The sequence below is a fragment of the Mytilus edulis genome, chromosome 7, assembly GCF_963676685.1.
Source record: "Mytilus edulis chromosome 7, xbMytEdul2.2, whole genome shotgun sequence".
NCBI lineage: Eukaryota > Metazoa > Mollusca > Bivalvia > Mytilida > Mytilidae > Mytilus > Mytilus edulis.
Genome location: NC_092350.1, coordinates 30,327,505 through 30,346,481, shown reverse-complemented (window position 1 = coordinate 30,346,481; position 18,977 = coordinate 30,327,505). Strand labels below are relative to the sequence as shown.

General features: G+C 32.6%; 2 protein-coding genes across 2 annotated transcripts; both read left to right on the top strand.

Moving 5' to 3' along the window:
• Nucleotides 1-5,055: 5,055 nt before the first annotated feature.
• LOC139481222 (probable G-protein coupled receptor 19) lies at nt 5,056-6,450 on the top strand. Its single transcript, XM_071264390.1, has one exon. The coding sequence runs from the start codon at nt 5,202-5,204 to the stop codon at nt 6,312-6,314; it is 1,113 nt and encodes a 370-aa protein (XP_071120491.1). The 5' UTR covers nt 5,056-5,201; the 3' UTR covers nt 6,315-6,450.
• Nucleotides 6,451-12,234: 5,784 nt separating this feature from the next.
• LOC139482847 (uncharacterized) lies at nt 12,235-17,945 on the top strand. The gene is made up of 5 exons (XM_071266888.1): nt 12,235-12,368; nt 14,363-14,490; nt 15,209-15,316; nt 16,717-16,902; nt 17,725-17,945. Exons 1-5 carry the CDS (start codon nt 12,357-12,359, stop codon nt 17,924-17,926), a joined length of 636 nt encoding a protein of 211 aa, XP_071122989.1. The 5' UTR covers nt 12,235-12,356; the 3' UTR covers nt 17,927-17,945.
• Nucleotides 17,946-18,977: the final 1,032 nt, after the last annotated feature.

Genomic DNA, 18,977 nt, shown 5'->3' with positions numbered 1-18,977 from the left:
GAAAAACAAATATGATAGGCAGCAACCAACGCCAACCATTAGTTTATTGTGTATATTGTATACAAGTTGTAAGTTTTACCATGTAAAACATCTTTATTTTAAAAAATCAACATGTTTTACTCAAAATTATTTGTATACTTCAACCTATCGTTATAAAATTGTCATATATAAAAAAAGATGTGGTTGTTAAAAAACTGCAAATGAGAACACCTGGTTGGTATGGATTCTTTTTATTTCACATTTTATACCAGATACTATGTCCGCAACATAAATTCCAGAGTTCTTATGAAAAAATTGTATAAATGGGTAAAAGAATATGTAGTCTGAGTACCAATGAGACAAATCTCCCATCCAAGTCACAATTTGTAAAAGTAAACCATTATAGGTCAAAGTAAGATCTTCAACACGGAACCTTGGTTCACAATCACAACGAACATCAAGATATACAGGGCCCCAAAATGATTTGTGTCCACCTGATACAATAAAAAAAATAAGAGGATGTCGTATAATTGCCAATTCGACAGCTATCAACCAAAGTTTCAATGAAATGGGTGTTAGTAATTGAAGGCAACCGTACTTCCTTTAACGACAAGAGAAAACCCATATCATATAAACGGATATAAAAGATCCCGACGTAAAAAAATAAAATAATACAATTTAGAAAACTAGCAGCCTATTTACTAACAAAACAATTAGCGAAATACAAATATGACAGACATGACCAAAGAACAGTTGTCCTAAAGGCTCTAGACTGGGACAGGCACATACAGAATATGGCGAGGTTAAACTAGTTTACTGGCGCAAAATCACTCCTTATCATGGGATAGTGGTTTAACAGCACAACAGAAGAACACACTATCAGTTGAAAAATAATCAACTCGTCAGATCGATACAATACAGCAGAAAACACAGACCGGACGTAGCAGCGAATCTATACATCCAACAACAACAACAGACGCTAAGTTAAGAACTGAGAGTACTCGCAGTTACTGACAGCAAGTTCAACTTAGATAACAACTAATACATAAATATGTACATGTATCTGTCAGACTAAAATCCCAATTTATGTTCATTTGAACCACGATCAACGTTTTCCAAACTAAAACGACTCGTATTAAGTTTACAATCTCGTCATTTGTGCTATATATGTACAATATTAAATGTATATGGAATCATAAAGCGACCTCGTTTGTTGAGGAGTATATGATCGGGATTGATAGAAATATATCCAGATCAGTGTATACTTATTTTGACAGTATACTTATTTATTTATGTTTTGATCACTATTTATTGAGATGATGTTGTGGCTTTTGTACTAGAAATGGGCTTTGTTTATTGTTAAATGCCGTACGTAACCTATTATAGTTGCTTACATTCACGTCATTTTGACTCTGTTCTTGGGTCTTAATTGTTCTTTATTTTTTTGGTGTCTTAACTTCATAGAACACTATTTTAATATAACCATCTTTGTTAACATGATAAGATGTTCAATATTCAGCCGATTTAATGTATTTGAAGTTTTCATTTAGTATTTTAAGGTTTCTAAATCAATAATGCTTTGAAGAGGATTCTTGTAATTCCCTATTCAGTATTGATTTAACTTACCGTTGAAAACTCTTCAAAGGAAACCGCACAGAGATAACAAGCCCTAGAAACAAAATAACTTCATTTCGTATCTTCATTGTTAATTAAGTAAATGTTTGCTTTGAAACCATTTATAATAAGATCCTTATAAGGCACTTTTCAAGCGCATCTCTTTTTTGGAATTAATATGACAAGAATCACTTTTATAAACTAACAATTCGAGTTTATCCTTTGCAACTAATAACAGTTTTAAACAAAATGACAAATAATGGCTTTTAAATTACCTGCCAAGAGAGCCATGATACTCTTTTGTTTTGAGATTGATGAAAAACTTTTTAAAGAAATTTGTTTCTCTTGTCTTAATATTTTGAAAGGGTGAAGGTTACAGAACTTTAACAAATTTGGTAAAGCTGCAGAGATTTCGGCAAAATTAGTCAATTTCCAATCACAAATTAAACAATTAGTAACAATGTATAGCGAATCGCTATACCCCATTTTCTACCAAACTGCTTTGATAGTTGTAGGTGGCTTTACTTATCTTAATGTAATTACATTTGAATGAGTGTCAAACTGACTAATCATTTGAAAGGACTCTCATTGAAAAGTTCAGTGTCTTTAGTGTCAGTGTTTATTAATACCTGTAATTACTTATTCATGAAATCTGGAACATGAAAATACTAGTTATAAAGAAAACGTGAAAAATTTGGCACTTAATTTAGAGCAAATTTAAGCGTAGAAAATCGAATGGACAGTGTATCGAAACTAAATTATTGCAGACCGATTGTAATCACCATATCAAACAATAAAAATCGGTTATTTTTTTGTCTTGTTAAAACATGCTGCATTTGTTTTCACCTGTCCTATATTTGTAAGTCAGGAACCAGGAGTCGGTTTCGCAAACAAAATTTCGACTAAGATTTATCGTTAGTATAGTGAATTGTTCATGAATTACGACCAATCTTAATCGTAAGTTTTTTTGTGAAACCGACTCCTGATTTTAAGTGGACTGGTTGTCGGTTGTTGATGTTTCTCATATCTCGTTTTTTTAAATAGATTAGATCGTTGGTTTTCCTGTTTGAATGGTTTTACACTAGTCATGTAAGGGCCCTTTGTAGATTTCTATTTGGTGTGAGCCAAGGCTCAGTGTTGAAGACCGTACGTTGACCCATAATGGTTTACCTTTACAAATTGTGACTTTTATGGAGAGTTGTCTTATTGGCATTCACACCACATTTTCTTATATCTATTAACGTAAATTTACGAACTTCGATTTTTGTGATAGTAAATGTCAGTTAATTTAACATGTAAAGGATTGTGAATTAATTGAAAGAGACTACACTTGTGTAATACTTAAATTAAAAAGATCATTGGGGCCCTTTATTATTTGCTATTTGGTGTGAATATACTCCGTGTTGAAGATCGTACTTTACCGATAATGGTTTACTTTTACAAGTACATGTACTACTAAAGAAATGTATCCTGTTGAACTAACTTTAAATGAAGCTAATACTAATAATGAACACTGCCATTTCCTCGATCTTGATATTTTTATCATCAACGGGAAACTCAGTACCAAAATATTTATGATAAAAGAGAAAATCTTTCATTTCCTATCGTTAATTATCAATTTTTAGATGGTGACGTTCCCTTGTCACCATCTTATGGTGTTTATATCTCTCAACTTATAAGATTCGTTCGTGTATGTAACAACGTTTTAGATTTGGATGTTTCGATATCACAATCTAGTCAAAATTTTATCATCGGTACATCATTCGTAAATATAATTCAACATGCATACATCTTATACGTTCAGGTATTTCCCATCCCTTATAGGATCTTTGCATCGGAAATAAGCACATTTTTTTTCGAAAACCAGTTGTTGGCATGATACGGGTTATGTTCTTCTCATATATTTTATGATAGTATAATACTAAACCCCTAACGAGAGGGATTGTATTTGATATTCATATGACGAAGACATAATCTTTCAATCAGTTTAATTGAGGTCTAGAGGTAGCATGTCAGTAACTGCTAGTAGTCCTTTGTTGATTTATGTATCGTTGTCATTTTGTTTAGTTTCTTGTTACCTATTCTGACATCGGACTCGGACTTCTTTTGAACTGAGTTTTACTGTGCGTATTGTTGTGTGTTTGTTTCTCTACATTGGCTAGAGGTATAGGGGGAGGGTTGAGATCTTAAAAAACAATATGTTTAACCCCGCCGCTTTTTTGCGCCTGTCCAAAGTCAGGAGCCGCTGTCCTTTGTTAGTTATGTATGATTTTTAATTTAAGTTTCTTGTGTATATATCGAAGTTCAGTATGACGTCCATTATCACTGAACTGGTATACATTTTTGTTTATTGACCAGCTGAAGAACGCCTTCGGGTGTGGGGGTTTCTCGCTGCATTGAAGACCCATTGGTAGCCTTCGTCTGTTGTCTGCTCTTTGGTCGGGTTGATGTATCTTTGACACATTCCCCTTTTCCATTCTCAATTTTATTGTGTTCCCAAATTGTTGTTGAAGAAGGCGGCGAGGGACGTTTGCGCTTTTTCATAAGACATTTGCGCTTTTTATTGTGGACATTTGAGCTTTAAATCATAGGACATTTGCGCTTTTTAATAAAGGACATTTGCGCTTTTTACATAGGACATTTGCGCTTTTGCAATATTTGACCTTAAAGAGTTAAAATCATATTTTTCTTTATTGTTAAAAGTTTAAAATCATTTCGTAGCACATTTCATAGCACATTGATATATGTTATAAAGTTTATATACAGCTTAAAGTTAACATTATAAAGACATAAAACATGTGTAGTCATCACAGGTAAGTTTAGCTTGATAACGGAAGCCCAAGGAATGATCAAATTTAGCTCTTGTTATCTGTTCTGACTGATATTTTGCTCACATTTCAAATAAATAATCAAGTTATTTTTTCTCAATTCCAGACCAGGGTGCCTATTCATCAATGTAACGAATCTTAATGTAATTCACCGACTGTTGTTCAATGATACTCTTCAAAAAGATACCAAAAAAATAGAAACTGTTCATTATAGTGGGCATGGAAGGATTCTGGACGATTTGTCGTACTAATATAAATTAAATTTATTGACGTTATGATAACTTCTCAATAGAATTACAGGTAGACGACTATAGGTAAAAAGCGCAAATGTCCGGTTTAATTAATACAGGTGAATCAAACTTTAAAGCGAAAATGTCCATAATAATTGAAGCGCAAATGTCCTATCGTTTTACAGGTTAAAAAAAAGCGCAATCGTCCTGTGTAATGACGAGGAAGAGTAATGTCACACATTTGTAAAAAGTTTTGTCTTTAACTTTTAATTAATTATACATTTGTTTTTGTACATTGATATAGTACGTTCTTTGTACAAAGATTGCTACATGAATAATGAAATTTGATTTAATTTAGATTTGTTCAATTCTGTTTTAGGTGTATTAGATTGCACACAAAGTGCAAAATACAGACAAAATTGACGAAAGGTGTCTTCAAATATAAGCAAGAAAATGACAACCACCAATTCAGAATACTTTAGTGTAACACACACAATACAGCAGGAATGGATATGTAACCTATTAGAACTTGATATGAATCGATTGTAGTATGAATGAACCTGGCCTCTCAGAAGATATCCGCAGCGGCCAGGTTGTATTTTTAACATTAATTATTTGTATACTGTGGATACTTTGTATACTAGGAAACGTTTTAGTGTGCTTAGTAATTTATCGAAGTCGAAGGGTCCAGTCCACTACAAATTATTTCATAGTCGGATTGGCTTGTACGGATCTACTTTTTGCGATTACAGCTCTTCCTTGGATAACAGGAAGTATTTTGGTGGGAAAATGGCCATTCGGAGATTTTATGTGCCGAATCACTCGCTTCCTACAGCATTTCACACTAGGTGTCACAGCTTTTGTTCTGACCTCTATTTGTGTAGACAGGTTTTATACCATAATTTACCCACTGACATTCAAAGTCACACGTGGTACGTCAAAAAGAATGATTGGAGTTGCCGGTTTTGTTTCAATGGTATTTTCTAGTTTTTCTCTGTATTTTTATGAGGAAGTTGTGATTACTAAAAACAATGTAAGCTTCCATTTTTGTCCAACATATATATCACCAGAGACGGCGCGGTGGGCAGGAGTAGGTTACATCATCTCTATACTTATAATACAGTATACATCGCCTGTTGTTATCATGATTGTGCTTTACGCGAAGGTGTTCCACTTTATATGGAGACATTCAGGTGTGTGTCTTCAATTTCAAAGAACAATGAATTCAGTTCCAAGAACCAAAGTTAAAATGGTGAAAATGTTAATGATCACTGCTCTGTCAAACGTCGTGTTGATTTCACCTATGTATTTCCTTCAGCTAATCGTTGGTTTCTTGACATCAACTCCCATTGACAATTTCTGGTACTACGCATGCGTTATACTCGTTTTTAGTTCCAGCGTCATCAAGCCGGCAATTTACATGTGTTATAATTCCAACTTCCGTCGTGGATGCAGGGAAGTATTTTGCATGTCTACCATGCAGTGTTATAGACGTGAGCAATACACGATTACAAATATTTCTTCACTAGGAAGAAGAAATCACATTGGAGTAATGAACTGTACATCACAACTCAGCTCGCCATCACATACGTTCGACAGGGCTGTAAGAGACGAGAAAAATAGTTGGCCGTTAAACGGAACAGTGCCTTCAACGTCTATATGATTTAACTGTTTCGTTGTCCGAAACACAGTTCTATTGAGATATGTTTGTGTTTTTCAGCTCTTAGCAGCTGGATATTATTATTTATTGAAAGATATGTTATTTTTAGTACTATTAATTGAAGCCATTACTTGTCATAGCCTCTGACATTAGCAACTAATGTGTTTTTAGTTGGACATTTGCTTCACTTGACTAATGGTCAAAATCTTCGATTGTTTCTTTGTGATACAAAAATAAAATTATATTCTTTATTACGTTGTTATTAAAAACATTTTACGATCTTTAACATTTAAAAAAAAAATCAATCGCCAAAAATGAATGGCAACTATTGCTTTGTTGAGTTTTTGGTAAAACGCTTACAATTGATAATAATAACATATCTCTTTATTTATTTGCATAAAGGATGTACAATTGCCGTGCACAAACAAACCTTACAATGCATGTATCCTCTAGTCCTCGAGTTAAGAAATGACCAGAAATTTAGTCCACTTCAAAAATTTAACATTGTAATAGTTTTACATTTATGGATTACTGGTACCAATCTTGATTTTAACAGCAAAATAAAAAAAAAAGTATTTGATAATCACAGAAACTCCCACTCGCAGTTAATAAGATATCATATTATCCGGAAACTACAAAACGGCTGAATTGGTCCAACAATCAACAATTTATCCTAGTAAGTCTGGAACGGTTAAAGCGAAATGACGAAAACCGACTGTAACCTGTCTTCATTGGCCTAAACATTCCATTCAAATTTTACTTAATTTTATAATGGTGTTTCTATTTATCATTTCGGCATCCACATTTTTTATTTTCATTTTTGCAACAACCAAGTATCGCAACACTAGAACGGTAATATTTAAAAAACAAAAATTGATTTAACTTAATATTCTTAGGGTTCAAAAACAGTCCATTTAAATGTCAATTAATTTCAAAAGAGGTTCTCAATTCATTATCCAAAACTACAAAATTTTGATTTTTTTTCAACTCTCATAACTCTTGAGCTGTAAAATTGAAAACGACGAAGTCATTAATCCTAAGTCAGGAGCCTTTCGTGCTGTGTTTGTCTTTTGTTGGTGTGGTTCATAAGTGTTTCTCGTTTCTCTTTATTTAGAATCTTTTTAGGATTGGTTTACACTAGTCATTTTTGGACCCTTTAAAGCTTACTTTTCGGTATGATCCAATTCTTTGTGTTGAAGCTGTACTCTGACCTATAATTGTTAACTTTTTTTTTTTATACATTATGACTTGGAAAGGTTTTCTCATTGGCACTCACACCACTTTTTAAATTTCTATTCATTTCATAAAGAAGATCTATTCTTTTTTTTACCAAGAAACCAAAAAATTTTGGATTTTTCTAACAATCAAGTTCAACCACTCTGGAATCTTAAAAGTGAAAATGATTTAAATTGCAATTACCTGTCTTTTGAAATCTAAAGTACTCCATTAAAATTACAATTAATTTCTTAAAGTGTTCTCTATTTAACCTCTGAAAACAATTTTTTTTTATAATCTCCAACACAGTAGTACCCTAACATTGGATAATAAGCGGAGAATTCCCTTTGAAATTAATTGACATATAAATCGAACGTTAAATGAATTATCAGTATTTAGTTCTAATATAATCTTAAATCAATCCTAATTCTATCTCACTTTGATAGTTTTTCATATGTGACGTCATACTCTTTCTAAATTTCATAAATTCAAATGTGGCATAACGTTTGTGCCTTTTCGCCATCGTATGTGACGTCACATTTTTTTAATTACGTTGACGCCTGGACTGATTCGGGTGTGTCTATTCTGTGTTAAACTTTAATAGCATTATGTATTCGGGTTTAGTTTTCTGTAATTAGTTAATACTTCAGTTTCATTATGTATATCTCTTTCATATTCATTTGTTAAAATTTACTGTTTGCAATAGCATGAATTGTTCTATATAATAAGGATGTTCTTATCCTGGGCATAAAAACAATGTTGTATTTGGCAAAACTTTTTCAACTTTTTATCTTCAGTGCTGTACAACTTTGTACCTTTTTCACTTTCGATCTTTTATATCTGGGCGTTATGTATTCGGGTTTAGTTTTCTGTAATTAGTTAATACTTCAGTTTCTTTATGTATATCTCTTTCATATTCATTTGATATAATTTACTGTTTGCAATAGCATGAATTGTTCTATATAATAAGAATGTTCTTATCCCGGGCATAAAAACAATGCCGTATTTGGCGAAACCTTTTCAACTTTTGATCTTCAGTGTTGTACAACTTTGTACTTTTTTCACTTTCGACCTATATATCCGGGCGTCACTTGTAAGTCTTGTGTGGACAAGACGCGTTTTTGGCGTATTGAATTTTAAACCTGATGCCTTTTGTTATCTATTAATCATGTTTTTCTTTGTCTAATATGTTCTATTAATTTGTATTGTAGTCCTGTAATATTATGTTGTCATTTCAATGTTATATTTAACTTTGCCATTAAAGTGCGAGGTTTAGCATGCCACAACCCAGGTTCAACCCACCACTTTTATTCCCCCTTTAAAAGTGTCCTGTACCAAGTCAGGAAGATGGCCATTGTTATATTATTGTTCGTTTCTGTGTGTGTTGCATTTTAACGTTGAGTCGTTTGTGTTTTCTCTTATTTTTGAGAAATTGAGATAAGACGTGGCACGGTACTTGTCTATCCCAAATTCATGTATTTGGTTTTCATGTTATATTTGTTATTCTCGTGGTGTTTTGTCTGATGCTTGGTCCGTTTCTGTGTGTGTTACGTTTCGGTGTTATGTCGTTGTTCTCCTCTTATATTTAATGCGTTTCCCTCGGTTTTAGTTTGTTACCCCGATTTTGTTTTTTGTCCATGGATATATGAGTTTTGAACAGCGGTATACTACTGTTGCCTTTATTTTGGACCAATAAGTATAATGTAAATATAAAAAAGAAGATGTGGTATGATTGCCAATGAGACAACTGTCCTTAAGAGACCAAAATGACACAGACATTAACAACTATAGGTCACCGTACGGCCTTCAACAATGAGCAAAGCCCATAGCGCATAGTAAGCTATAAAAGGCCCCGATATGACAATGTAAAACAATTCAAACGAGAAAACTAACGGCCTTATTTATATAAAAAAAAATGAATTTCACTTTTTGTTGTTTCCATTTTTATCGTTCAAGAGTTATGACACTTGATTTATCTTTAAATTTGCATAAAGTTAATTACTAACAAATTGATTATTGTGAGTGTGTTTCATAAAGTTTTGTGTCGTCATATTTTCAAAACCAGCCAGCCATTAAGAATATCTACACACACACCCACACATAGACACACAATCACCATAAAAAACTAAACATTTCCAATTTAAATGGTATTTCTTTTTAACTTTTATTTGAAAATATTTTACAAAATATTCATCAAAACTATAAAATATTTTACAAGTTTGTATTGAAAACAATAAAAAAGACTACAAAAAACGAGCAAACCAAAAAATCATAACTTTGGCCTTATATCTATTTCAAGATACTAACATGATTAAAAGGACTTCACTCTCTTGAAAATTATTTTGAATTATACCTCTGAATATGACTGCTAGCCAACGCTTTGCAATTGTTGGATCGATGTTGTGTATTATTTCATTGGAGGTAGCTCAAAATGAAATAACGTCACGTCGTTATTCCAGAACGTTGTTATATGGAAAGCCATGACTGCCTTACGTTAATGATCAACATCATATGCAGTGCTCACAAAATTTATCGACTTATCGACCAGTACTTCATCATCGTGGTAAGCGGGCTGCAAAACTGACAGGTAAACTACATGGCTCTGAAAGCAGCCGTTGTGAAGACAGTTAACCACAATGAAATAGTACAAAATAATCAACAAACCAAAAAAATCGTACCAAAAAAAATCGTCCATTCCAACGTTTCATTATTACGTCAACAAAATATTTAATCGCTCACCAAACGCCTTCTGACGCCGAGTCGACCTTGTGATGGCTTACCAGCCAGTTGAGGTCGTTTAAGACCACACAGTTAGATAATCAGTTTATATACATTGAATACATAGGTGTTCAAATTTCATTTAAACCGGATCTCTGTCAATAGCAATGCCAAAGATAATGATCGACTCTGCTGTATCAATGGTATCAAAACTTGTAATTAATATGACAGATCATGTCTAGAAATTATAGGTAGGATATATATGATATCATTATATACAAATGTATATGATTAGGAGACAACAATTTGAAACTCCCGGGGATGGTGTTTGTAAGGGGAGATAGAATGATTTAATGCGGGCGGAATATAATATTTTACCTGTTGCTAAGGCGGCTTATCTATGTATGTTAGATTTTGTACACAATCATGCTTTCCTCTATATATTGCAGCAGAAAATGAGTTTTCGTTCTGTCTTGGGAGTAAGTAGTTATTTTCAGATCCAAACATGCCAGGGATATTCCTTTCTTATATATGAATTATAATTGCAGCTAAACAAGGTTTATCGATTTATTTATTTTTTGGCTCAATAGTTTTTATCATTATTGGTGTTATTTTGTCGTCTTGAACTTCTATTTCTTTCTCACCTAAAATTGTTTCAATACTAATCCCATGACCAGATCGGTCAGGTTTGGTCAGGGAAAATTAACCCTTGTTTACTTCTTCTTCTCTAATCAACGTAATGCATCACAACTTGGTATATAAGAGTTTGATTTTTTTGTAAACCCTGTATCCAGTTTGATCCCGTCAGGAGCCAATGTAACAATATTGAATTGTCTCGGGCGGCATCAAGTACAAATACTTAATTTCATGGTCATCAATAACTTTTACAAAAAAATAAAACACAAACAGCTTTTCCCTGTAATATCTTTTTTTTAAATAACGATCCTGTTACATGTGGTCAAGAAACAGGAAAGTTAAGTACGGCCTCAAAATAATATGAACATTCTAGGTTATGAATTTAACCGTTCTTACACTTTTTGATCCCTTGAAAGAATTATGAATCTACATTTGAATATCATATACATAAACAATCAGCAAGTATAGTTTTATCCTGTGTACCTTACTAGAATACTACTATCGACACACTTAACAATTGAAATATCAATTAGTTAGCGTCTGTCACGAGTTAGCGTCAACAGTGACTAGCATGTTATGCTCGTAAACCAAGAGTTCCAAATTAGATGGTGAAGTTGAAATCATCCCTTCGTAAATTTTACGGACGCCAGTTGACCATTATAGAATATCTGTTTCACAGATGATAGCGGATATGTTTGTAATATCGTAACTACAATCTCGTCCCCTTTTCACGAATGTGACCAACCTAATATCAGACTTGTTACCGGGTTTGAACTTGCATGAGCAACATGACGGGTATCACATGTGGAGCAGGATCTCCTCATCCTTCCAGAGCTCCTTAGATCAGTCCTAGTTTTGGTGGGGTTCGCGTTGCTTAGTCTTTAGTGTTCTATGGTGTGTTTTGTGTATTATTGTTTGTCTGTTTACCTTTTTTTCTTCTTTTTTAACTATGGGGTTGTCAGGTTTTTTCAATTTATGAGTTTGAATGTCCCTCTGGTATATTTCGATCCTCCTTTATGCAATATCGAACGCATTGGGTTTTTTTTTTTTTTTTTGCTGTCTCACTTTTTTTGCTTCTGAACTTAGAACTTACCCGAGGAAGCACATGCTGCTCGTACGCTTAAAAACAAGATTACTAATTACAAATATACATAACATATATAATATATATTGAAACTGATTAAGAACGCGAAAAAAAATAGGAATCCATTTAAAGTCGTATTTAACATGTTTATAAAGAATTTCTGTAATACTTCGTAATCATAAATTCTTTTTTTATGAAATTATTTCCTTATTTCTTACACTATTGATTATTTATTATAGTTTTGCATAATTTTAATGCTGTATACAATTTATAAGTAACTAGACAAATTAACTGTTCAGAAATGCATTCATGGATACAAAATCTATATGAAATTAGATTGTGCACCAGTTGTGCCATTTTGTTTGATATGACAGATACCATTGGATGAAAAGATGCATTTACAGGTGAGTTCTTCAAAAAATTGGATAAAAGATAGATTTGGAAGTTTAGAAATTATGCTTAAATTCGAATTTTTTGCTAGAGACTATATGGTTGTTATCGTTATTTTAAAACTAACTCTTCGTTATTAACTATAAATTATGTTGGGTTTATTTACTGTCGGTTGCTTAACGTACACTGGCAAGTGATACATACATATTTAAGACGATACATCTAAGCTTATAGTGGTTTAAGTAATTCTACTCAGTCAGGAATCTACTTCGTCAAAATTATCTCCCCATTACGCCAGTTAATTTTCACAATCGTAAAAATGGAAGCCATTGTAGGGATGACGCGTTGCCAATTTTGCTCTTGAAATCCGATAGATTTATCCGCATAGCACTATTACGATCCTTATACGTCAGTTGTATTTTAAAAGACAAATGTATCTTCTAGCTAATGAACATCAGTTAATAATCTTGTCTGCATTGATACAACTTAAAACTATTGTCTAATCGGTTGTCAGGTGAAAGATTTGAAAATTCATAAACATTTAAAAAAAATTCTAATTAAATATTTCGTGGAAGGACAGACTAGATTTGTTTAATGGTTAAAGACTATAAACCTTTCGTTATCACACACAAACATTTTTTTTTGAAGATATGCATTTTCATCATGAATACAACTTGAAAGACTGTCGTCAAGTACTTTTAGTATAAAAAATAGCTATTCGAACACACCTTCTCTGTTTTTATGATTCATTAGATAGGTATTTCACTTGACCCATATATTTCATCTTTTAGTACTGTGATTTTTTTATGTTATAAAGTCAACCTGTAGGTTTGATATATAAAAGTGATAGAATCTGAAGCGAGATGATGTATCAAATATTCTTGCTTTATACGTTTTCAGGACAAAATATTCCACTCAAACACGCACTAACATAAAAAGGTGCACTCGGTTTTCTCTTTTCGATACAATTGTAACCCATTTTATATATTTTTTTCTTGAGTCACATAATGGAAGGGCAGACACGACAATTACTGAACTAATGGATTGATATGTTCTCCAATCGTGGTAATTTTTTTCAAAAAAATCGGAGGTTATGCATTTTCTACATCCAACTTGATAGATACGCATGTCGTCGACTTGATATCTAATTGTTCTGCTTAACTATGTAATAGATAAATTAAAACCTTATGCAAATGGTGTTTTTATAATAGAACACTTCGTAATTGAGAAGAAAATTGTCATTTTATTTGTTTCTATTAACTTTTATTTTTTGGGTTACTACAGTAAACATTACAGTAAGCATTTATCGCCTTCTCTATCAAAGAGCTTCGATTCTTTTGTTCTATTTCAATCGGGTTTCCGCCTGTACTACTGTACTATCATTAACCAGTCAACACTGAGGTTGTGAGTTCGAACTCCGCCCGTACAGGTGCACTCGATTCTAATGACTGTCAGTTTTCCTATTTATCGCAGGTGACTGGTCGGTGGTTTCCTCCTGGCACTCTGGCTTCCGCTACCAATAAAAGCTGGCCGCCACTAAATAGCCCAAAAGTGGCGCTTTAAAATGGCGTTAAAACACTAATAATCAATCCAATCTAAGCTTATATAAGTGAGTTCTGTAGCGTAACATTATAGATTATCTCCCCTTTCTCAGTGTGTCAAGGACTGTGTCACTCTGTACTATAGAAAGATACCAATGCAGCTTCAAGAAACTTCAAATTTTTTAAACATCATGATGTTACGTTTTATGGCCGATAGTAACTAGCATTTATCAAAATGAGTAACGAATGACGAAATAGTTCATTAGCCGGACAGGAGGCATTATACATATATACATAGATGTTACTCTAGTACAATGAAAACCGATCATTATGATTTCTTTTTCATTTGAAAATAAGATTTAGATTTTGGAAGTTGTAATTTTCGAAGTCTTAAGAAGGAAACGGTAAATGAATATTGTGTCTTTTTAATCACTCTTCCTTTGTGACTGTTTTATATCCATCCACAGATTATTTTGGTCAGTGCCATCACTTTAGTCTTATACCATCTTGCTGATGCACAGTCAGATAAATGTCTTTTACCCAGCGAGAGAGCTGCAAGATTTTCAAAAAAGCCAAAATCGAAGGGCTTTCCACAGTAAGTGTCAAGAAAAGTATTTTCATTTCAGGACTCATAGGCAAAACAATCACCAGTTTCTCATATAAAAGTATCTTTTTACTAATGCTACGAATCTTTCATGAAATATAGATAATAGTTTCATAATCGTACACCTAAACGCGTGTGTAATTGGCTAACAAATGTCATAATAAAAGAAAATTCAACCAAACTTGACATTATTATTGTTTTAGGGGTTTCGGGGTTTGCCGTTTCAGAATCAAACGATCTGTGGATACAAATATATTGATATTGTTAAGTTCTATCAGTAAGGTATTGTTCTAATGACATTACCCATTGACCTTTCGATTCGAAACGGAGACTAAGACAAAAAAAAATTATGTATTAAAATGTTAAAAGCGAAATACGTGAGAAAAATTGTTCATATGAGACAGTACTCAGTAGAATATGTTTATATTTCCAAAAGATTGAAAAGATTTCTAAGTCTTATTTGAAAACCATTAAAGTGCAAAATCAAAATACATATAATGCTATGTAAAACTAGTATACAAAGACGAGCATTGGTGGATAATTTGATCGAACAAACATCAGAAAATGGTCAGTTGAATAAAAAAAAAGTGCATTTGTGTTCTATGGTAGCTGCGAAGACGTAGCTCTTAAGGTCCTTTTGATGATTTTGATATTTGCGGACCAAAGATGTTGTACAGAGAACTACTGACATCATTTACTGTTTTTATAGGAGAGACTTCGATATTTTCATGAAGAGATTAAGGTTTAGGAGGAGAAAATTTCGTTCCCTAAATAATCAAATAGAAAAAGCTTTTAAACTAGCAGATCGATATTGTAGGTAAGTTCATTTATAATCATTAAAAGTACATTGTATAAAATATTACAGTATACAGTCAAAGTCTTCTTTGAAAAATATATGAAAAAAAAACACAATATACATGTTCCTGGTATTAGTGATTAATTATTTGGTATTTAACGGCGTTTTCTGCAAAGTTGGGTATTTCATGGCGGCCATCTTTTAGTGATGGTGGAACCTGGAAAGATTGGATAGCACACAATATGAAATCGTCATAAATTTAAAAAAAATGTTTTTTTAAAACAAGTTGCTGAGAACTTTTATAGTTCATCCTTGATATTGGTTTTTTTATTATTTTTTAGATAACCACTTTAATCTGCCCATTATTCTATATACTAATTAAGGCATTGTTGTAATATTTAAGATTATAAAGTAACATGATATATCACTTTACTATGACAAATCAGAAGTTTTTTCTTCCTGCTAAGTGGTCTTCAGGGGTTTTTTTTATTCCGGAGATGAACTCCTTTCGGTAGAATTTTTCACCGCATTGGCATTTCGTGGTACCATTTTGCCTCGAGTGTTGGAATCCTTAGGTTCGAACTCAACCAAGTCAACCCTCAACTTCAAAATTAACATTTTCTGCTTCTCCGCTAGACGCGCGGTATCAAGTAGTAAGAGAAAAATCTGGTCGGCTTATAATCATAATAACTTGGGTGACATGTCTTCCTATAGACGACCACCTTGTAAACTAGCACGTTAAAATTCGAATTAGCATGGCGGTTCAGTACAAAGAAGGGTTTATAATCATATTACATTTCATGCTCTCGTCCTAAATATGTTTTAAAAATTGACGCTGGACGTTATCCATCCTTCCGGGTTTAAGATATTCTGTTAGCTCAGTAAACAACCATATTTATATTAAACAATAGTAAGCATACGTGTCGAGTAAGACAATCATTGATGGATTTGCATTTCCACGTGTTAAATAGCAGTCCAAAAATTGCGATGAATTAATTGATAAAGCGTTGAAAGTGTAAGCGATGATTTGCCTGTACCAAGTCAGGAATATGACAGTTGTTGTCCATTCGTTTGATATGATTTATCATTTGATTTTGCCATGTGATTAGGGACTTTCCGTTTAGAATTTTCCTCGGAGTTCAGTATTTTTGTTGTTTTACTTTTTGCGAAGTTGGTTTTGCATTTTTTAACCTTTAAACATGTTTTAATTCGTAGAGGCAAATAGGTGATATAATTGTGATTATATGGAAATTGACACGGTAATTATGATAAAGATAAATGATAAAAAAAAAAACAGTATAACAAAGCATTTCAATCCGAAAGATATTGAGAAAAAAAAAGTTCTAGCATACTGGTTTTCGTTCCAAAAAGCCAATTACTGATGTGTAAAACAATGTGCAACTCAATTTACTATGTTTTAGAAAGCCAACATTTACATCTACATTTACTGGATTCAAAGTAAAGGACTTTGAGAAGACTGTACTGTGTCCAGGAAGTTGGAGCAAAGCGCAATTTCCAGAGACTTTTATCGCTGAAAATGGGATGGCATGCTATACTCTTAAGAACTTTTTGAAGATACCAAATTGTCCAACATATAACTGTGAAAGGTATGAATTACAGAATATCACTCAATATTGCAATGAATTTCACATTTTCGTCTTAAGAACCAAAATAACCTTTTAAGAGCAGTAACCTAAACTCAAATCTCATGTAAATATGTTTTTTTTTTATTAATTTTGTGCCGTGTTCGAAGCGTTTTTTAGATTTGCTTTCATTGTGCAGAATGCTCAACCATAAATAATAAATTGAAATTCAAGGATATGATATTGCTTGGAACCTATAAAGGATCTTTTGTAATAATAATAACACTAGTTTTCTTGATTTCAACAGGATAACATATATAGTCATACGACTTGTTAACAATAACTATTATATTTATATTTTACAGTAACATATAAAAGTGTAAAATTCAATAATAATAATAATAAAATCTGGTACAATATAAAACTATGACATTTAAGAAAATTTCAAGAATAACCAATTTCCTCTTCGGTCAACTTTGACAAATGGAGTTTGAACCATACTTTCTATGATCGGTTTAGCGCTATAAAACCAGGTTCAATCCAACATTTTCTACATTTGAAAATGCCTGTAAAAAATCAGGAATCCGACAGTTGTTATCCATTCGTTTAGTGTCTTTTATCATTTGCTTTTGCCATTTCATTAGGGACTTTCCGTTTTGAATTTCATCGGAGTTCAGTATTTTTGTGATTTTACTTTTTACTAACACATGTCTCCAAAAAGTGTTATATTACTTAGATATTGTCAGGCAACGTTACAAATGATTACATCTCAGTGATTAAGAAAAATTGAATCAGTTTAATATTCAAATATTGTCTTGATTTTTTTTAAATATATTTTTTTCACAGTGGAAAATGTGCCCTTGGTGAAGATCACCCAGATCCTAAAGCTGTTCCTGTAGTAAAATATATTTGTCAACTATCCAGTTTTGTAGACATTCCGTTTTACGCTATCTGTAAAAGGGGTAACAAAATCGATATTGTGAAAGAAGTTTTAACGGTATCACGCTGTTGTGAGTGTAGTCAATTAACGTGTAAACATACTACGTAATAAACGATTTAAAAAATCATTTTTCCTTTGATTTAGATACACAGAAATGGCATAAAAAGAGTTGTAACATATTCTTGTTCCCCTTACTATCCATGAAAATAAACACCTTATTTAGTTTGGTAAAGAGGTTATTATTATACTTCTTTCAAAGGAAACGTTCATTCAGAAAGCACTTTCAGCACATTATTCATTTCCTCACATCTAAAGCTTTTTAGAAAGCAAATATGTTTCCATTGTTAAGCAGGTATCGATGTTAATCATTGTCAGTTATTATTGAATAAACAACACTTTCGACATTAAGGAAACGCAGAATTATCTGATTTTCACTATCCATAAAAAAACATTAGCAAAGAATAACACACAGAACAACAATCAAGTATCGTGAAACATCTTCTTGTACAGAGAGATACTCACAAATGTTCTACAGCAGATTCTTTTACACAAAACAAATGACAATGCTCTTAAATCGGTTAGTTGTGGTACAAAGAATTTCTTAAACAATGTACTAAATAGGTTTGTGTGCAGAGAACTACACTACAAATGTCCTAAAGCAGGGTATTGTATAGCGAAATACTAACAAATGCTCTAACCCATCTTTGATATAGTAAACTACTGACAAATGTCCTAAAACAGGTTCCGATATCGAAAACTACTGACTGATTTCCTAAAACATCTTCTAGTACAAAAAGATACTGACAAGTGTCCAAAAGTAGGTTATTTTACATATAAAAACCGACACTGCCCTAAAACTAGTTTTGGTACAGAGAACAACTGACAGATCGCATAAAGCAGATTCTAGCACAAATAACTACTCTGGTATCCAGAACTATTGCAAATGTCCTAAAGCATCTTCGATACAGAGAAATATTGCCAAAGTCTTTGGTAGAGAGAACAACCTAAATAATCATAAAACTAGTTTTTTAACATAAAACAACTGACACTGGTACAGAACACTACTGATAAATGTCCTAAACAGGGTTGGATACAGATAACTAATGACAAACTTCCTACAGCAGGATCGGGAACAGAAGACTACTGACAACGTCCTTAA

Coding starts and splice junctions, on each gene's coding strand:
- LOC139481222 (XM_071264390.1), top strand. CDS start 5,202: ATGAATGAACCTGGCCTCTCAGAAGATATCCGCAGCGGCCAGGTTGTA.
- LOC139482847 (XM_071266888.1), top strand. Junction 15,317..16,716: donor CTAGCAGATCGATATTGTAG/GTAAGTTCATTT, acceptor ACTATGTTTTAG/AAAGCCAACATTTACATCTA. Junction 16,903..17,724: donor CCAACATATAACTGTGAAAG/GTATGAATTACA, acceptor TTTTTTTCACAG/TGGAAAATGTGCCCTTGGTG.